The sequence below is a fragment of the Gracilinanus agilis genome, chromosome 3 (assembly GCF_016433145.1).
Source record: "Gracilinanus agilis isolate LMUSP501 chromosome 3, AgileGrace, whole genome shotgun sequence".
Lineage (NCBI taxonomy): Eukaryota > Metazoa > Chordata > Mammalia > Didelphimorphia > Didelphidae > Gracilinanus > Gracilinanus agilis.
Window position 1 is genome coordinate 489,867 of NC_058132.1, and position 21,591 is coordinate 511,457.

A 21,591-nucleotide genomic window follows, 5' to 3' on the forward strand; every position below is an offset into this window, starting at 1 on the left:
CCGAGGGAGCTCCTTCCGGCCAGTTCTTTTCTCTTTGGCACTTCCGTCCATTAGTCCCAGTTTGACCCCCGGAGACCAAAAGGCCAAGAGTGCTCCGCCGAAGTGACCTGGGGATCTGGGTTTGTGAAGCAGTTTCTCCAGCCTTCATGAAATAAGGGCAGAGAAGGCCTCTGTGGCCGAGCCACCCCAGGAGGGCGACCAGTCGGGGTGGTGGGGGGGTAGGCAAAGGCCTTGGCCGGCCGGAGCACTGAGCCACACCTGTTAAGACGGGAGTCGGGGGTCCAGCAGCATCTGTGCCTCGGGGGAGTGTTGATGAGTCGCTAAGCATGGATGGAACATCATGTGCCACGGACTGGCTCCTTGAAGGGCTCCCTGCCTAAGGCCGGAGACGGCAGGAAAGCCAGCTGCACCCCCAAAAGCTAGAGGCAGCCCAGAGAGAGGCCAGGAAAGGCTAAAAAGGGAGACCGCTCAGGCCTTGGGGACAGCCATTGAAAAGGCTCAGAGCAAGAAGATCTGGTTTGTGGAAAAGCCAGGAGGCCAGGGCCATGGGATCAGGGATCGGGGGCGGGGCTCTGAATGCCAAGCCGAGGATTCTGGGTTTGCTCCCGAGGGCAACGGGGAGCCGCTAGCGTTTACCGAGGATAGGGGTGATGTGACTGGACCTGAGTGGAGGAGGGAGTGGAGGCACCTCCTGCAACAGTTCAGGGTGGAGGGGAGGAACGTGGAGACCCGTCAGAGACGGGGGCCAGGCGGAGAAATGTTGTGGAGGGGAAAGCCGCAGGCCTCGGCCCCATCCAGATTTGGGCCGTGAGAGAGAAGGAGAAGTCCAGGATGGCTCCTGGATGGGAAGGGTGGTAATGCCGTCTACACCATCGGAGAAGGCAGGAGGCAGGGAGGGGGGGAGGTTTGGAATGAGCCTCTTACAAACATTATCACACCTGACTCTCATAACAACTCTGGAGAGAGGTTCCCTCATGATCCCTCTCTTTTTAAAGTGGAGGAAACTGAGGCAAACAGGTTAAGTGACTTGACCAGGGTCACACCCCAAGTATCTGAGGCTGGATTTGAACTCAGATCTTGCCCGATTCCTGGTCCAGCCAAGTGAATGGCTAAAAGATGGAAAAGAGAATGAGCTGGGACGGGCAGGTCAGTCGGTGCAGTGGAGAGCCGAACAGGCTCGACTGGAGGTCAGCAGAGAAGCTGGGGCAGGAGAGGGAGGTCTGAGAAGCTCCAGCAGCCAGGTGGTCATTAGAGGGATGCAGGCCGTGAGGAGGGAGCAGGAGAACCAGGGGCCAGCGGCCTTGTCGTCCGTGGGGGGCTTGAGGGGGGCCCCCCGGGTCCGGGAAGGGCGCCTCTGGCCCGGAGGCCAGCACAGGTGGAGGCCTGCCTCCTGGGGGGAGCCGCATGGGTGGGAGGCTGCCCCCCCCCCAGGCCATCCATTCCCAGGTGGGGGTTAGACTCTACCACAGAGAAGAGGGGGGTCTGCCTCAGATGGAGGTCTGAGCTACAGACGAGAAGGGAGGAGAGAGCAAGGGAGCCTGGGAACCGGGAGGGAAGGGCCCAGGGACGCTTCTTCCAGGGGGGGAGCTCAGGGCCACCGGCCTCCAGGCTTTCTCAAAAGGCCAGAAGAGGTTCTTGGGGGGGCGGGCCAAGCCCTGGGGATCTGGAACCGGGCAGACAAAGCAAGCCAGCAGGCCAGCTACAGGGCGAAGAGGCCGTAAAGAACAAGTCGGGCTCGGCATCCCCAGGACTCGAGTTCAAATCTTCCCCTCGTCGTCTGTAAAGTGGGCAGGTGAAGAAAGCGGCTTTGCCACGGAGCCCAAATGGAAGGGTCGGCCTCAGCGGAAACCCCGGCCCGGCAAGGGTGGGCAAGCCTTGGAGCTCGACCAGGGATTCGGGCTGAGGCCTAAGGGAAGCCCAGCAGGGCAGGAGGAGGAGGAGAGGGGCCAGGGGGGGAAGGCGCCCGGAGAGCCGGGCCTGGAGGCTTCCCTTCTTTCCTCTCTCTTAGAATCCAGGCTGGGCACTGGTTCCAAGGCAGAGGAGGGCAAAGGGCCAGGCTGTTGGGTTGAAGTGACTTGCGCAGGGTCACACGGCGGGGAAGTGCCTGGAGCCAGATTTGAACCCAGGCCCAACCCCGGGAGATGGGGAGAGCCCAGAGGCTGCTGTCACTGGATCAGAGAGTTCCTGCGGGCCAGTAAGGTAGGAAGGGGGGGGGACGGGGGCGGGGCCGAAAGGGAGGGGGCCGAGGCGTCCCTGCACCGCCCTTGGGGGGGGGGGCGGCGGCGGGAAGCCCGGCCCCGGCCCAGGCTCTTCTTTCCCTCCTTCCCCAGCGGCCGCCATGAGCCTGCGGCCCGAGGCCAACTGGACGGCGGCGGCGGCGGCGCGGCGGGACTTCGTGCTGCTGGGCTTCTCGGGCTGGCCGCGGGGGCTGCGCGCCGGGCTCTTCGCGCTCGGGCTGCCGCTGTACGCCGCCACGCTGGCCGGGAACCTGCTGATCGTGGGCCTGGCGGCGGCCGACCGCGCGCTGCGCACGCCCATGTACTTCTTCCTGGGGGCGCTGTCGGCCGTCGAGGTGGCCTACACGCTGGTGCTGACGCCGCGCACGCTCGTCGGCTTCCTGCTGCCCCCCGGCGGCCAGCCGCTGCCCCCCGCCGCGTGCGCCGCGCAGATGGGCCTCTTCGTGGCGCTGGGCGGCACCGAGTGCCTGCTGCTGGCCGCCATGGCGCTGGACCGCTACCTGGCCATCTGCCGCCCGCTGCGCTACCCGCAGCTCGTCACGCCGGGCCTGTGCTGGCGGCTGCTGGCGGGCTGCGGCGCGGGCGGCGCCGGCCTGGCGCTGCCGCTCACGGCCGCCATCTTCCGGCTGCCCTTCTGCCGCGGCCGCCGCGTCAACCACGTGTTCTGCGACCTGCCGGCGCTGCTGGCGCTCGCGTGCGGGGACAAGGCGCTGCAGGAGCGCGCGCTGCTGGCCGCCTGCCTGCTGCTGCTCGTGCTGCCGCTCGCGCTCATCCTGCTGTCGTACGCGCGCGTGCTCGCCACCATCCTGCGCCCCGCCCCCGCCGCCCCCGGCGCCGCCGCCGCCGCCGCCGCCGAGGGCCGCCGCAAGGCGCTGGCCACCGTGGCGTCGCACCTCACCGTGGCCGTCCTGCACTACGGCAGCGCCACGGCCATGTACGCGCGGCCGCTCGAGGGCCGCTCGCTGGAGCACGACAAGCTCGTCTCGCTGGTCTACATCTACCTGACGCCGCTCCTCTACCCGGCCATCTACACGCTGCGCAACCACGACATGCAGGACGCCCTGCGGCGCGCCCTCGGCCGCCGCCACCTCCGCCGCCCTTAGGCGGAGGAGCGGCCCCGGACAGGGCGAGGCCCCGGGAGGCGTGGCTGGCGGGGCCGGAGAAGGGGGCGGGAACGGGCCGCCGCGGGCTCCTCCTCGCTAAAGCTGCCCCGGGGCAGCCCTTCCTGCTCTTCTGCCCTAGAGCCAGCAGGCAGCGTGGACTCTAAGAGGGACCCCCGCAGTGAAAGGAAGGGGCTGGCGCCGAGGCTCCCGCACCTGCGCCCGGGCAGCCATCCTCATCTGGGGCGAGGAGAATCAGGGAGAGCAACTGGCGCCAGAAGGTAAATGGTGCAAGGGCAGGAACTCCCGTCCTCCGACCAAAACGCTCCAGATCCGTGTTGGCCGGGAAATGCACCCCAAGACGCTCGGAGATCCCGAGGGGAAAGAGGGGCCTGACTGAGCTTCCCGGGGGAGCCACCTAGTCCGACTCTTAGGAAGAACAGTTTGGAACTACAGACCCTCCCCCCAAAGGGCTATAAAACTCTGCAATACCATTCCTAGGTCTGTACCCCAGAGAGGTCAAAGGAAAAGGACCCATTTGTACAAAATATTCATAGCCTCGGAGAATGGCTGACCGAGTCGTGCTATACAGATGACCAAGGACGACTCCAGAAAGATCTAGGAAGATCTGTTAACTGAGAGGAAGTGAAGCGAGAAGGCCCGGAACTCATCATGCCTAGCAACAGCGATTGTCCAGCTGATCAGTGAGGAAGGAGTTGGCCACTGGTTAATAGAAGGATCCCAGGCAATTTCAGAGGATGCCCAGTGAGAAGCAAAGCGCTCTCCACCTCTGCAGAGAACTGATGGATTGTCTTGCTTGCTTTTTTTTGCATTATGATTAATATGGAAATGGGTTTTGCATGATTTCACATGTATAATTGCTATTATTTTGTTTGTCTTCACAACGGGTGGGGACGACGTGGGAGGGAGAGAATTTGGAACTGAAAATTTAAAAAAGAAAATGTGAAAAATAAATAATAAAATATTTTACAAAGAAGAAACAAGTAAAATGGTGAATGCATGAGAAAAATTAGGGGGGAAAAAAGGAATAATAGAGTACCATCATTCACACAGATGTAATCTCCTTGAGAGCAGGGGCTATTGCTGCTGGTATTACTATTAGCACTTAGCTCTGCACCTGGCACATAGTAGTATTAAATTGATGTAACTTGACTTGTCCATGGAGGGGTTGCTGTTGTCGCATTTCACAGCACCCTAGGGATTCATATCAAGCCAAGCCCCCACCAATGGGTTTACCTTTAATAATCAGAGATAGTTATTGAAATACTAACAATAAAAGTAGCAACAGAAATGTTCCCTGAAAACATGGGGCATAACCTCTTGTAGAGACACACAAACCATCAGTCGTAAGCATGTACTCTTGTGGGGGCACCATGTGTACTCATGCAAGGAGAACCATATACATAGGGAGCATGTGATGAGATATATAGGGGTCATGTGTGGTCAGTCCTCACATGTCACTTGCAGTGTCTTCTGGACATAGAGTCCCTGGTAGGTACTGCTCTCTGCTGATCATTGCCAATCACCATTCCACTGGGTATGAAATGGTATAGCTCCTTTCTGCCTTTGCCTCTGGAATCTGTCTTTGGTAGGAGTCTTCAGTCAATGGGCTGCCTTTTCTTCAAAGAAGTGAGTTCTGCCATATCTCTTTAGTTTGGAGCCATGAATTTGTTTTTCTTAAAAATATTTTTTATAACTATTTGAAGATCTTTGTTTTCTTTGTAATTCCATGTTCAAGGGTTATGTGCATTAGACAGCATGATTCTGACCAATGGTATTTCCATAGGTTTCACCAAATAGACCACCAGAAGGGTCCAAGAACAAAACAGGTGAAGGATTCCTGATTTAAACCTCAGGATGGGAGGGGACAGCTGGGTAGCTCAGTGGATGGAGAGTCCGGCCCAGAGACAGGAGGTCCTGGGTTCAAATCTGGCCTCAGGCACTTCCTAGCTGGATGATCCTGGGCAAGTCACTTAACCCCCTTTGCCCATCCTTACCACTCTTCTGCCTTAGAACCAATACCCAGTATTGATTCTAATACCAAAGGTAAGGGTTTTACTAAATAAATAAAGCTCAGGATGGGGTTTCCTGCTCTTTTAGTAAAGGGCAAAAAGCCCAGCTGAACCCAGTCATCAGGATAGAGGATTGGGAACCTTCCTGGCTTCCTTGATTCCCATCTGGAAAAAGCCTGTTTCTCAGATTTGCTAGAGCAGTTTTCCCTCTTCAGAACAGGATCCTTTGACTCAGAAATCACAAAGCAAACTCATGCCTTCAGACTTCAACTTGATGCTGAACTGGGTAGGCTAAATCTTGAGCAGTGACCTCTCCCTAGCCTATGTCAGAAAATCTAGATGACTCGTTGCATTTTTTAAACTTTTAATTAATAGTATATTGAATTTTTAATATTAAATATTAAATTTGTGAGAAGGCAAAATAGGGTGTGAGATTACCTCACTCTCCAAATTCCCCCCAAAAGAATAAAAAAGAATGCCTTACAATTAACTTGGGAGCAGCAGAAATAGTTAAGAATCAGGGTGAAACTGCACCAGAACAACTTGGGAGGAGGGTCTCTGACCTCTGAGGGGGTGGTCTTGATTGAAGCACAAATAACTCCTGGCAATTACTGAAGAATCAACAAACAAGCCCTGGGGATAGCCTCAACTCTGGAGATTTCCACACATGCACCCAATATGCCAAGGTTGGGCAGATGGCCAGTGGGAAATTTGGGGGATTTAGACTTGCTGACCAGATACCATTCCATCCCAAACTGTGGCTTTGGGAGAGGAGGAGTAAGTATACTGAGGTGAGTGTAGTAGCTGAGAGGTGAGGGCCCTACTGGCTGTGGTTACTCCCACCAGATCAGAGACCCTCGCTGCAGTTTCAGGGCACAACCAAGCTAATGCTTATAACCACCTGAGAACCATAAGGAATAGTACTGCTATTATTAGTAATTATTAGTAGTAGTAATGCTAATATTACTGCTGGGGACCTCTGGTTGAGGCTCAGGGGAAAAGAGGAGCACCCAATGTCACTCACAGATTGGAGTGTGAGCTGAGATGGCATCTGGCCCTGGATTATAGAACCTGGGAGAATCAAGGAGGGCTCAGGAAATAATAACACATCATCCCCCGTGCTGGGGACAGAGTTCAACTCTAACAGAAAGCTAACTATTAAGCCTATTGGCCACTAAGATTTTTAAAAATGAGTAAGCAAAAAAGAATCCAACCATATGTAGCTACTATAAGGATAAAGACTAGGGTTCAAGTTCAGAAGATAACAAAGTTAAAACACCTACTTCTAAAACTTCAAGGAAAATTTCGACTGGTCATAAGTCCAAAAAGAGTCTTTGGAAGAGCTTTTTAAAGACTTTAAAAATCAAATGAAAGAGGTTGAAGAAAAAATAAAAAAAGGGAAAAAAGAGAACTAAAAGAAAACCAAGAAAAATATTTTTTAAAAGATCAACCAATTGGAGGAAAAGATCCAAAAACTCACTGAACAAAATAAGTAAAAATTAGAATTGGGTGTAAGGGAAATTAGGTGGCTTAGTGGATTGAGAGCCAGGTTAGGAGATGGGAGGTCCTGGGTTCAAATCTGGCCTCAGATGCTTCCAAGCTGTGTGACCCTGGGCAAATCACTTAATCCCCAATGCCTAGCCCTTACTGCTCTTCTGCTTTGGAACCAATACACAGTGTTGATTCTAAGATGGAAGGTAAGGGTTTTTAAAAGAAATTAGAATTGGGCAAAAGGAAGTTAATGATGTCTTGTGACAAGAAATAATCAAATAAATCAAGAGAATAAAAGGTAGAAGAAAATAGGAGACATTTATTACAAAAATTACTGACCTAGAAAACATGACAACGTAAGAATTATCAGACTACTGAAAAGGTATGATAAAAAAAGAGCTTAGACCTTATACTTCAAGAAATTATTAAGGGAAATTTCTGGGAAGCTTTAGAACCAGAAGATAAAATAAAATTTGAAAGAATTACCAATCACTCTTTGAAAGAGACTCCAAGATGAAAACTCCTAGGAATATAATTGCTAAGTTCCATAGTTCCCAGATTAAGAAGACGCTACAAGGCAACCAGAAGAAAAAAAAATTAATATTGTGGAGCTACAGTCAGAATAACATAAGACTTAGCAACCTCAACATTAAATGAATGAAAGATATGGAACAAATATTTCAAAAAATAACATATCCAGCAACACTAAGCATAATTATATGAGGGAAAAAATGGATATTTAATGAACTGAAGAACTATTAGATATTCTTGAGGAAAAGTCCAGACCTGAGTAAAAAAATTTGATCTATAAGAATCATAAGAAGGTAAACATGAAAGACCAATTATAAGGGATTCAGTAATGTTAAATTGTTACTTCTTACATGGGAAAACATCTGTAACCCTTGAGAATGACATCACTACTTAGGGAGTTTAAAAGAAAAGACAGACAGACAGACAGACAGACAGACAGACAGATAGATAGATAGATAGATAGATAGATAGATAGATAGATAGATAGATAGTTGATAGATGATAGATAGATAGATAGATAGATAGATAGATAGATAGATAGATAGATAGATAGATAGATAGATAGAAGACTTGAGGTCGAGTTGTATATGATGGAATGAACAAAAAAAATAGGAGAAAGAAGTAAAATGAAACAATTATCTCATACAAAAAAGACATGAGTTGAAGAAATGTTACAGTGAGGGAGAGAAGAGGAAGGAGGACCAGTAGTGCTAGAACACCATTCTCATCAGATCTGAGTTAAAGGGGGAATAACACATACCTCTAGAAGGGTGAAAGTCCTTTTAACTTACAGAGAAGAAGGAGAGTGAGGGGATAGGATAATAGAGGGCCTCTTAGAAGGATTAAGAGAAAACAGGACAAGTGGATAAGATAAGGGAGGGATCCTTAGAAGGGAGTTCATATTAAGAAATAGGAGGGCAAGATGAGGGGATAAGATGAACTTCTAGAAGGCTGGAGATTGAGAACTAGTAAGGCAAGGGGAGAGCATAAGTGAAGGACTCTTAGAAAGTATGCTAACTAGGAAGGTAGTGGTCAGAAGAAAGTTAGACTTCTGAGGAAAGATATGGTACAAAGAATGGGAGAAAAAGACAAATAGTGAGAAAATGAAATGGGGGAAATGTACAACTAATAATTATAACTTTGAATGGGAATGGGATGAATTTGTCCATAAAAATGGAAACATATAGTAGAATGGTTCAAAAACCAAAACCTTACAATATGTCATTTATAGGAAACATTTTAAAATGAGAGACACACATAGAATCAAAATAAAGGGCTGGAGCAGAATATACCACATTGTATTAAAAGGTACTGTTATAAGGAGTGTTATTAGGTTTATTCTGTCTCATTAAAAGCAGAAGTTTTATGTTAAAGGAAGTTTTAGTACTATCACGCTGTTGCTTTTAAGAAGCAAAGCAGATAGCTCTCGTCCTCCATCACTTTAAGAGGCCTATCATAAAAGAGAATTCAGTTGGTTCTGGGAGAAGTTTCTCTGACTTCCTTGGGAGTTGCTGGTTTATTCTCTCAGACAAAGAAGATCTGTTAGTTATTTTAAGATAGTTACTTTTAAGAGTTTGGGATACATCTACAAAGTTAAATTCAAGTCTGATTCTGGAGAGCTTTTTTCCTGGAGGGAGAAGGAGCTGTCAGAGGGGATCTGTCCTCTCTGTGTGCCTTGGGAGCAGGACCTGTGTTGGTGTCTCTTGGCCAAGAGATTCTGACAGTTATATTTGACAGTTTGATCTCATATATTACATTAAGGAGGTTAAAGAAGATTTTATTAATTAGAACAGTTTACTTAGATATATAATATTATTCTAAGACAGTGAGGGTAAGGTTAAGGAGGTCTGTTCTGTTAGACAAAAAGAAACCGTAAAGAAATCAGTTAGATCTTGGGGGTTTTATTTAGATATTTTTAATATAGGGTTTGAATTTTAGATATAAGATGAAAGATATAATTCCTATATCCTACCTCCTATTACCTATCCTTACCTCTTTTCCAGAATAAATAAGGACACTGGTTTACCAAGCAGCTCTCTGCAACTTCATTGACCTTCACCAAAAGTATTTATCACCTATAACAGCTTTAGTTTACTTATAATAGTACCATAGATAATAAAGCATTATCAATATTAAACCTATATGCACCAAACAGATACCATCCAAATTTTTAAAGGAAAAGCTAAATGAGTTATGGGTGAAAATAGATAGCAAAACAAGAAGAGTGGGAGACTTCAATCTTCCACTCTCAAATCTAGATAAATCTAACCAAAAAATAAATAACAAAGAAATCAAGAGGATTTTAATCTTAATGTTAAGCTAACTATGTTAGATATCTGGAGAAAATGGAATAGCAAAAGAGGAGAGTATATCTTTTTTTCAACAGTACCTGGTACCCTTGCCAAAACTATCCATATATTAGGACACAAAAACTTCACAATTAAATGCAGGAAAGTAGAAATATTAAATAGAACCTTTTCAGACAATAATATGAAAAAAAATTAAGTGTAATAAAAATCTGTGTAAACACAAAGTAAAAATTAATTGGAAACTAAATAACTTAAAGAATCACACCTATCAGATTGGCTAAAATGACAAATGGGCAAAATGACAAATTTTAGAGGAAATGTAGAAAAATAGGGATACTAATACATTATTGGTGAAACTGTAGACTGATACAACCATTTTGAAGAAAAATCTGGAATTATACTCAAACAGTGATAAAACTGTGTTCACCTTTTGACCCAGAAATAAAATTATTAGAGGATTTCCCCCCGCTAAGTTAATCAAGGGAAGAGGGGGGAAATGCATGTTCTAAAATATTTTATAGCATCTCTTTTTGTGGTGGCAAAGAATTGGGAACTGAAGGGATGTCCATCAGTTGAGGAATGGCTGAACAAGTTGTGGCATATGATTATGATATGTGTAATTTGAATCTATTACCCTAAAAACTATGATCCCCAGCAAAATTACTATTCTCAGTACCCTACTCACTTCCTGTTGCTACGTGCTGATGTAGACAGGATATAAATTGGGTGGAGTTCCGTGTCTAGCTCTCCTTCCTTCCTCTCCGTGGCTTTGGTGGAGTGGGCTTTTTGAGCAGGTAGAAAACTTAGTCATGGAGTTCTATTTTGTCAGATAATAAACTTTAAAAAATAGTACTTCAAGTATTAAACATTAATTTAACTCTTAAAGATGGAATACTATTTTGCCATAAGAAACGAGATGACCACAAAAAAAAACTGGAAAGACTTATATGAAGTGATACAAAGTGAAGTAAGCAGAACCAGTGCCAGGGGCTGTCAAACCCTTACTGCATGACATGGTTGCAGATGGGATCCTGGAACTGCAGAGCAAATTCCAGGGAGGATGGTAACCCCCACTCAGATTCCCCTGCATGAATCCTCTCTTATTAACACTCCTTATTATTGGAGTTATTGTGATCAATATCCCTACTCAGCCCCAGGGAAATACAGAAGACTAGTAAAGGCTGTTACTAAGGCCTTTACAGGCCCGCTACAGACTCCTAGGAAAGTCCCACCTTTACAAGTAATAATACAGAAATTCCCTAAAACCACTTCATAACAAACCGGCAAATAGTGAGTTCCTGTTAAAGATTTTAAAACCTCAACACAACTGCACTTGGATTTTTCACTCCCATGTATAGAGGCTCGTAGGCCAGAACTGCTTCCAAGCTCCCACCCTGATCTCTGAACCGGAATGTTAGCACAGAAAGGACAATGGATGAAAAATGGAAACATTGCCTTTAAAGGCTAGTATGTTCCATTCCACTGAACTGTTTTCTCCACCCGAAAGCCCAGGAGACATGTCAAACATACCTTTGAAAAATATTGACAGTTACTGGAGATGAAAAGTTGTTAGTAACAAAGTTAATGTATGACTTAATCCATTATCTATAAGAAAAAATGTATGTTGAATATGAAAATCCATGCCAACTAGTATGTAATCTTGAAAAAAGGGTATAAAAAATAGACAGCCAAAAGCAGATCAGAACAGTTTCTGTGAAGCTTGGCTGAAAACCTTAACTGTTCTCATTTGTCTCAATACAAAGACAACGTTCCACCTCCTAGAGATATCTGGACCTCGGAAGCAGGACTTCCACAAATCAGAAGAATTTTGTACATGGTAACAGCAATAATGTATGATGAACAATTAAGAATGACAATTATTATCAACAAGAAGATCCAGGACAACACCAAAGAACTCATGATGAAATCGGACATCCACTGCCATAGAATGAACAGATTCCAAATTCAGACTGAAACATGCCATTCTGCATTTGATTTCTTCCATGAATTTTTCTCTCATGTAATACATATCTTATTTTACAAAATGACAAACAGGGAAATATGTATGATATGATAATATATGTATAATCTATATCATATTGCCTGGGACATGGGGAAAGAATGGAGAGGGGAAAAAAAGAGATTTTTGGACATAAGTAATAAGGAAATGTGTTTCTCTTGGACAAACATCTTTATTTCAATTTATTACATATTTATAACAAATCATGTATTATATTGTTTTGTTATATATCATATTGTCATATATTTTTAAAAACAAAAATAAATGGTAACAAAAAAAGAATAAGTGGGTTGAGGCAGCTAGAGACAGGCCTGGAGACCAGAAAGTCTGGGTTCAATTATGGCCTCAGACTGTGAGAAATAATTTGATCCTTCCCCTATTTGAGTAGATCCCCACCCATCTAAATCAATGATTTTTTTTCCCTATGTGAATTTCCAATCACTATTGTTTCCTTAAATGTGATTCCATATGAGAAGTGATTATTTCTTTTCACTAACAGGAATTGATCTAGATTTAGTGAAGTTAAGGATAATCAACTGACCTACAATACAGTGATGAGTAGTTAGAATAAATTAAATAGTGGAATAGACTCTCTTCCTATTAGATTATAAAGCCTCTTAGGACATGCCCCTGTCTGAGATCCATCTTCATCCTAGGTTTCAGCGCCCAGTTCCACGTTAGATGGAAAATCTCCACGGTCCCTAGTCCCTTCATTGGCCTGGCCCACCTTGGGCAGACTAGGGCCTTTTCACTCCATGCCTCCTTTCCAGAGAACCCAGATTCTCATTTTAGCCCACAAATGAAAATGTTTATTTGGAGTCATAGAGGTCTCAAAGGTCCTCTGTGGGAGGCCATTAAGAGAAACAGAGTCTTAAACAGATATTTTTATCTGGACCCCATCAAAAGGTCAGTGCAGCCTGGCAGAGCCTTTTGATTAGGTCCAGATAAAAATATCTGTTTAAGACTCTGTTTCTCTTAATGGTCTCCCACAGTCCTCTACTTACAGATTGCTATTTGGCCCTTAAGAGTTATAAATGTTGTACCCTGGAGCAAGAGTGGGTCTCAGACCTTGAGAGCATCGGGGACCCCAGTTATTGGAGGGGGGCAGGTCCCTTTAATAAGGCTCAGACCTCTGCCTTTGGGTGTTTTATTGCAGATCGGACAAATTTCTGGCATTAGACATTCCCTGGCTTGGTGACTCTGACCAAGTCACCTAACCCCTCATTACCTAGTCCTTTCCACTCTTCTGCCTTGGAACCGATAATTAATATCTATTCTAAGACAGAAAGTAAGAATTAGAAAAGGGGGGAGGTGAGTGAATTAAAGAACAAGTCCTGGAAACAATGAATAACTTTATTAAAGAGAATGATAATGAGACAACATACCAAAACCTATGAGATACAGCAAAAGCAGTAGTTAGAAGAAAATTTCTCTCTCTAAATCAGGGGTCGGCAACCTTTTTTGGCCGTGAGAGCCATAAATGCCACGTTTTTTAAATGTAATTTCGTGAGAGCCGTACAGTGCTCACAGTGCGTACTCCTGTAACAGCACCTGAAAAAAAATTGACTTTATGGCTCCAGCAGAAAGAGCCATATGTTGCCGACCCCTGCTCTATAAGTTTATATCAATTGAATAGAGAAAGAACAGTCAATGAATTGGGAATGTGATTAAAACTAGAAAAGAATCCTTTTACAATCCTCAACTAAATACTAAATGAGATATCCTAAAAATCAAAGACAAGTGTAATAAAATTGAATGTAAGAAAACCATTGAATTAATAAATAAAATGATTTTTGTGAAAAAAATTCAACAAAATTGAGAAACTGTTGCTTAGTATGATTTAAAGAGAGAGAGAAAATAAAATAAAATCACTGCGTTAAAAATGAAAAGGGCAAATATACCACCAATGAAGATGAAATCAAAGGAATAATTAGATGTTATTTTGCTCATTATATGTCAACAAATTAAACAATGTAAGAAAATGGAAGAATGCTTACAGAAACATAAACTGCCTAGAGACTATCAGAGCAGAAAACAGAATATTGAAATGAGCCTATTTCAGAAAAAGAAAATGAATAGGTCACAAATGAATTTCTTGAGGAAAAAACCATCAGGGTCAGATGGATTCACAAGTGAATTCTACCAAATATTTAAAGATGAACTAATTCCAATATTAAATAAATTATTTTAAATAATCATAAAAGAGTCCTACCAAACTCTTTTTATGAAACAAATATCATGCTGATACCTAAACCAGAAAGTGCAAAAACAGAAAAAGAAAATTATAGATCAATATCATTAATAAATATGAAATGCAAAAATCCTAAATAAAATACTAACTAGAGACCACAGTAATATATCACAAAGATGATACATTGTGACCATACAGGATTTAAACCAGAAAAGCAAGGATAGCTTAATATAAGGAACAACATAATTGATTATATCTACAATAATGGTAACAAAAAAAAATCATATGATTATATCAACAGATGCAGAAGCTTTTGACAAAATACACTTATTCCTATAAAAAAAAATACTGGAAGGCATGGATATAAATGGATTTTTAAAAACCCTTATCTTCCATCTTAAAATCAATATTGTTTATTGGTTCTAGGGCAGAAGAGTGGTAAGGGCTAGGCAATGGGGCTTAAGTGACTTGCCCAGGGTCACAGAGCTCAGAAGTGTCTGAGGTCAAATTTGAACCCTGGACCTTCCCTCACTAGGTCTGAGTCTCAATTCACTAATACACTGTGATTTGATCCAACCATTTTAGAAAGCAATCTGGAATTATGCCCAGAAAATTATAAAATCGTATATACCTTAAACACGGCAATACCAGGAATACCAGGCATCAGGGAAAAAGCAAAAGAGCCTATATGTTTAAAAATATTATGGGGGCAGCTGGGTAGCTCAGTATAGTGAGATTCAGGCCTAGAGACAGGAGGTCCTAGGTTCAAACCCGGCCTCAGCCACTTCCCAGCTGTGTGACCCTGGGCAAGTCACTTGACCCCCATTGCCCACCCTTACCAATCTTCCACCTATGAGACAATACACCGAAGTAAAGGGTTTAAAAAATATATATATTATGGCAGCTCTCTTTGTAGTGCCACATTGACCAATCAGAGGTAGCACCTCAGTGTTGTTTTAATTTGCATTTCTCTAATCAAGAGGGATTGAGAAAATTTTTTCATGTGATTATTGATGGCTTCATCTGAAAATTGCTTATTCATATCCTTTGACCATTTGTCTTTCTCAACAAAGAGTTGCATTGAAATGGCTTCTGTGGGGCAGCTGGGTAGCTCAGTGGATGGAGAGCCAGGCCTAGAGACGGGAGGTCCAAGGTTCAAATCTGGCCTCAGACACTTCCCAGCTGTGTGACCCTGGGCGACCCCCATTGACTAGCCCTTACCACTCTTCTGCCTTGGAGCCAATACACAGTATTGGCTCCAAGACAGAAGGTGAGGGTTTTATTTTTTTTAAAAAAAGTTTTTTAATTAGAAAAAAAAAGAAGAAATGGCGTCTGGTTCCTTGAATAGTGGCTAAGGAGGGTGTGCTTTTATAGAGAGCCGGGTTCTGAGTGGTGTTTAGTGGTGTCGGATTGAAAAGACAGGAAACGGAAACTGAGAACAGCCGGACTACTGGTTAGCCCATAGCTGCTCCAACTTCATGGAGTCTTGAGTTTATTATATATTCTGGTTTCAAACAAAGAACACAAAGAGTCACAGCTGGGAAGGGGTCACAAATCATACACAAACCCATTAAAGTCTAAAAAGTAGAGAGATAGGTCCAGGGTCAAAGGCCAAATTCCAACCACCAATTAGTAGGGGGTTCATTCTGGGAGCAGAAATAGATTTCATAGAGATTTTTACTAACTGCCTTCTGTCCTCTTGATTTACAGGATTGCACCCGAGCAGATAAAGTCTTGTCTAGCTTTGTCTGGCCTTGATTGGAGTTCAGGCTTCTTAATTATCAGGGAGAGAAATGGTTAACTCAGTAGCTGCCGGTCTGCTAAGGACTCAAAGCTTTCCAATAAGAAGATTAAGAGAAGGTGGGAATCTGAAAAGGAGTCAAAAGAGGAGCCTCAGATTTTTACCTTGGATGGCCCATTCGGTCTGTGTCCTGACATGCAGTGCAGAAAAGATCAAACACACAGTTTTACTTGCCGATGATTTTGTAACGGGATCCAGATAAAATATCTATGACAGACTCTATTTCTCTAAATGACTCCCAATAGCCTCCTGGAGGGGTCAAGTTGTTTTTGGATGAACCAACCTGCTGGCACCAGAGCTTTTCAGGGCTCGGGTGACCAGGATGAGACACAAAGACTGCCTCAGCCTGGATTGGTCACGAAGGGAATCCGGATAACAGGCCCTCTCCTGACCCTATTTCTCCAATCGGCCTTCCACATGCTTTGAAATTTTCCAAGTCCCCTCAATGACCACTTTCGAGAGGAGCTCCGTTTGAGGGGATTACAGCTCACATAACTGGAGGGGAGCAGAGTGCTTGCCCCCTGCCCCTCCCTCTCCCCAATCCAGACTGCATCATCTGCCCCCCCTGCCCAGCAGTCCAATGGGACTGATTCCTCCCTGCCCTGGGTGGAGGGGGGGGCAGGGAGCAGGGTGCTGAGGTTAACTTATATCTTATCTGGGGTCAGAAGGGTGAGGAGGAGACAGGAATGGACAACAGGCCGAGGCCAAGCAAGTTAGGGAATTGGGTCTGGCAGTTGACAGGAGTGACTGTTGGGCCTTAACTGCCACACTGACCCTCCTAGCCGGGGAGTCTGTGAAGCCAACAAGTGCCAGCGTAGCACAAGGACACAAGAATGACGTCAGGGATAACGGGCCGGTCACACCGGATCTAATCACTGGGGACCACCCAGGGGCTGGGATGATGGGCTCAAGCCTGCACTGCACTAACCAGACTTGACAGACTAGAAGGGAAGATGGGTCTCTCCCAAAGCCGTGTCTACTTCAGCTCCTCTCCATGGCACAGGAGGGTGAATCCTGGAGATGCTAGTCCAGGAGCTTGTCTCCGACTGGCATGTCGTCCACCACCCCAGCTGGACCTTCCCGGGCAGGTCTTCCCTCTCTTTGGCGACTCCACTCTCCTCGGGCTCCTCACTGGGCAGGCAAAGGCATCCACCCCCTCTGCCTTTCCCAGCTTGACCAGAGTCCTCCCGGGGCCAAACAGTTTCCTTCCCTTCATTCCATTTAGAATGTCCCCGGCTGACAGTCAGGTTTTTCCTCCAGCCTGCTTGCCAAATCTGCTTTTCTACTTTTAAAGCCTCTCCCTATTGCAGGGCCTCCATCTCCAGAAGGTCACACCACATACCAGGACAAGCTCCACATGGGTACAGGATTTAGAAATAAAAGGGACAACAGCCACGCTTGAGGAGCAACGGAAGAAACTGCCTGCCAGACCTACAGACAGGGAAAGGGTTAATGACCAAACAAGAGACCGAAAGACACACAAACAAAATCAATGCAGCAAATGGGGGGGGGGGGGTGGAGATGGTCTTTGATAAGATCGTGTTTCTGAGATGTAGAGAGAACGGAGTCAAATTTATCAAAATAAGAGCCCTTCCTCAATTGATAAAATGATTAAAGGATACGACGGGGCCATTTTCAGAGGAAGAAGGCCAAGCAATAAAGAGCCATAAGAAAAACGCTCTAAGTCATTGATAGAGAAATGCACATTAAAACTACTCTACAGGGGGCAGCTGGGCAGCTCAGTGGATGGAGAGCCAGGCCCAGAGACAGGAGGTCCTGGGTTCAAACCCGGCCTCAGACACTTCCCAGCTGTGTGACCCTGGGCAAGTCCCTTGACTCCCATTGCCCACTCTTACCACTCTTCTGCCTTGGAGCCAATGCACAGAAGTTAAGGGTTAAAATATATATTTGTGTCTGCTCTCTTTGTGACCAAGAATTGGAAACTGAGGGAGACATTTCCAGGATTTGGGGAATGGCCTACAAACATGCTGGATTATGACTCTGCTGTCAGAAGGGATGGGGTGGGGAGCTCGGTGGACGGGAGGTCCTGGGTTCCAGTCTGGCTTCAGCCACTTCCCAGCTGGGTGACCCTGGGCACGTCACCTGACCCCCGTGACCTAGCCTTGAAGGCAGTCCACAGCACTGACGCTGAGGCAGCAGGTGAGGGCTTCAAAGAAGTACTGAGGAAGATGCCAAGTGAAGGGAGCAGAACCAAGAAAACCCTTTGGCCCACCACAACAGCCGGGACAAACCCCTCTGAGAGCGCCCCAGGAACGCAGTGAGCAGGCCCGGGGCCGAGCACTCGGCAGTCCATCTCCAGATGGCGGATGGGGCCGGGGGGGGGGGGGGGGGCCGCTCTCTGGGCTCTTTAGGTCGGGATGTGGCTGACGGAGCCTTCCGTCGGCTTCCTGGAAGTGAAAAGGAGGAGGGCACGACGGGCTGAAGACATGGATCCGAGGACACGGGGGACCCCCGAGCGGCTCAGGAGATCGGGCAGGGCAGCGGCCCAAGCCGCACCCGCCCTCCCCGAAGCGGCAAAGCCGCCGGACTCCCGGAGGAAGGAGGCAAAGGAGAGGCCGCGGGGCCTCCCCGGGACGGCCCCCTTCACGCCTGCCGGCCGCCCGGGCACCTGGTCTCCACCCCCCGGACCCGGGTCCCTGCCGGCCGCCATGCCAAGCGCCCTCGGGACCGCCTGACCCGTTTACCCGAATCTGGGCACGCGAAGGGGCGAGAGCCGAGGGCTGCCGTTTCCTCCAGAAAAGCCTCGGGCCACGTTTCGGCTCGCCCCACGGCTGGAGCCGGCCTCCCTCCGTGAAGGCGGGCACCTGCTTTGCCTGTCTCTGGGCTCAGGCCAGAACGCCTCGAGCTGTGCCTCGGTTTCCCTTTCTGGACAAGCTGAGGGGCACGGCAGACCTCTTAATTGGGATGGTCCGGTCACATTCTCTTGACTGACGGACCCGCCTTCCTTATGCCGGGGGGGAGAGGGACCACACAGACCAGCGGCGGTGCGGGGAGCGCGTGCGCATGCGCACAGGAGGCCTCGGGGCGGCCGAGCCAGAGACTACATTTCCCGAAGGCGCAGCGGCGGACGGTTACCATGGCACCGAGCTCGCTCCGCTCCGGGGGAGGCGGAAGGAAGAGAGATCTTCCAGCGAGGGCTGCGGGGAGCGAGTGTCAGGGCTCCCGGGAGCAGAGAGCGGGAGCCGGGGCGTCCAGTCGGCCTAGCGCGGCCCGTAGGCGGAGGCCGGAGGCGGGGGCGAAGACGCTCCCAGGCCTCGCCCAGAAGGAGCGCTGGGCGCAGGCGCAGGCCTCTGCCCTCGTTTTACCTTCCCCCTCCCCCCCTTCCTGTCCGGAGGCCGGGCCTCAGTTTTCTCGGCCGGGCATGAAGCCCCAGTAGATGCCAGGCACTGGGCCGAGCGCTGGGGCCCCCGGGAAAGCCAGAGGACGGCCGGGTCCAGGGAGGGAACTAGCCGGAAGGGCTAGAGCGCGGGCGGGGAGGCCCCGGGGCCGTGTTGGCCCCGCCGTGAGCCCAGTGGCTTCTAGCAGAAGGGGAAAAGGGGGCAGCCGAGAGGGCAGTCACCGCCCCAGGGTTAGGGCCCCAGCGGGCTGCCGTTCTCGGGAATCTGGCCAGAGCAGAAGTTCAGGCCCGCCTTCTTTGCTGCGTTCGCTCTTAGAAACTGGGGCAAATCTGGGGGGCCCCTAACGGCGCTCTAAAGGAGAGCTCCTCCATGGGGGGCCCTGAAGGCCCAAGCTTGCCCGGCTCTCTCTCAAGCCCCTCCTGGGCCCCCTCCTTCCCACACTGGCTGGCTCGGACCTCCCGCAGATTCCCTCAGTCCCTCCTCCCTCGCTGGGCCCGGAACTCCTTTTCTAGCCCCTCTGCTTCCTGCTATTGCTCCTCCCCTCCCCCTCCGGAGCCGGGCTTTGGGACAGACGCGCCAGGCTTCCTGGCCCTTTTTTGGGCTGTGATTTAGGGGAAGTGGCTGAGACTCTGGGCCCCTCCGAATCCCGAGGGGCGTGGATGGAGGTGGCCGGGAGCCACCCCAGGCACCTCGGGCAAGAAGGCTGAAATGAGCCTTGGAAAAGCAGGGCCCTTAGGCCAAGCGGAGAGAAGCAATGCGGGGGCCGCCTGGGGGAGACTCAAAAAACGGAGAACGTGGGCCCCGAGTCCTGCGCAGGAGCTGCATGCGGGCCCCTTTATCTCGCAGCCCCAGGAAGCTGCAGAAACTGGAGAGGGTCCTCCAACCCCCGTCAATGGGGCACTGGCAACGGCCATGGAAGTTTCCCACGATAGCGCCAGGGTTCGAGCTCCAGCCATCATCTCGGGAAGTAAGACCCGCGGTTCCTGGCCTCTTGGCACCAAATGAGCCACCCGGCCAAGCTCTCACTCAGGTCCCTGGAAATGATAAAGCGCCACCCAGGGGGACCCTGGAAGTGCACCTGCCCAAAGGGCTCCGGCTGGAGGACTCCCTCCCACCAAGACTCTCGAGCTTGGATCGCCAAGGCCCCGGAGTGCCGGGACACCCATTATCTCTAAGGCCGAGTGGCAGGACAGTTTGCTGGGATCCCTGCTGCCTGGGACGGGCCAGGAAGGCAGGACCGGGTTTTCTCTCCTGCTGCCCTCCCGCTGAAGGTCCCTTGGAAAAACAGGGCTCCGCTTTTTCCTCAGGCCCCTTGTTTGCCCTGAAACGCCCACTGGGCCGTCCCCTTGTGGGCGTCAGTGGGGGGGGGGCAGTGTGCCACTCCAGCCCCTCAGAAGAGTCTTTGCAGCAGGGCCTCTTAACTCCCTGCCAGGCACTGACTGTGGGGCCACGAACTAGGCCATCTCCCCCCCCACACACACACACCTCATCTGAGCCGGCTTGGTTTAGCTGCGCCTTTTCTGGGCTCCCCCTCAGGGGAACTCTCCCTCCTCCTGGGGAGCACCGCGGTCCTCTGGGCAAAGATCCCGGGCCCAGGCCAGGAGACCGAGGAGGCCGCGTTCACTTGCAGCCCTTCCAGGGCCTCCTCTTGGCCACCGCGACCATCCGGAACTTCCCTTCCTCTTGGTCCTCCTCCTGAGGCCTGGCTGGCCTTTGTCACCTGGGCCTCCAGGCTGGGCCGCTTCAGACCGGCCTCTGGTCCATCCCAGACGAGAGGTGGCCCCGCCTGCGGGCTTCTGGCTGCACAGCCGCCCCAGGGCCCGGCTCCTGCCTCTTTTCCCCCAACAATCAGTCCTGGTTTTCTCTGGCTGGCCAACTGCCCTCCCCCTCCGGCGGGCCTCTAGGCTCCTTCGGGGGCAGCCTTGGGAGCAAAAGGCCGCAGGGGAGGCGGAGGGCCACCAGGGGCTCCCCTGAGCGGCGGCGGACGTGGGAGGAGGGCATCCCGGCGCGGCGCGGGCCCTCGCCGCTCCCTTATCGGCATCCCGGAGTCTCGGGAGGGCTTCTGTAGTGGCTGCTGGTGCCCAACCCACCCTCCGGCGGCTCTGAACCCTGGGGCGGTGACTGCCCTCTCGGCTGCCCCCTTTTCCCCTTCAGCTGGAAGCCAATCGGGCACTCTCGGCTCCCGGCTGGGCTAACACGGCCCCGGGCCCTCCCCGCCCGCGCTCTAGCCCTTCCGGCTAGTTCCCTCCCTGGACCCGGCCGTCCTCTGGCTTTCCCGGGGGCCCCAGCGCTCGGCCCAGTGCCTGGCATCTACTGGGGCTTCATGCCCGGCCGAGGAAACTGAGGCCCAGCGGGGCCGGGAGACGTCTCTGGACTGGGGGGTAAAACGAGAGCAGAGGCCTGCGCCCAGCGCTCCTTCAGGGCGAGGCCTGGGAGCGTCTTCGCTCCTGCCTCCGGCCTCCGCCTAGGGGCCGCGCTAGGCCGACTGGACGCCCCGGCCCTCGCTCTCTGCTCCCGGG

General features: G+C 49.5%; 1 protein-coding gene across 1 annotated transcript; it reads left to right on the forward strand.

Annotated features, from left to right (window-relative positions):
* The first annotated feature begins 2,338 nt into the window (after window positions 1-2,338).
* On the forward strand, window positions 2,339-3,340 carry LOC123239237 (olfactory receptor 10AC1-like). The gene has a single exon (XM_044666489.1). It carries the CDS (start codon window positions 2,339-2,341, stop codon window positions 3,338-3,340), a length of 1,002 nt encoding a protein of 333 aa, XP_044522424.1.
* Window positions 3,341-21,591: the final 18,251 nt, after the last annotated feature.

Bases quoted from the DNA above. Each gene is read 5' to 3' on its own strand.
- LOC123239237 (XM_044666489.1), top strand. From the start codon at position 2,339: ATGAGCCTGCGGCCCGAGGCCAACTGGACGGCGGCGGCGGCGGCGCGG.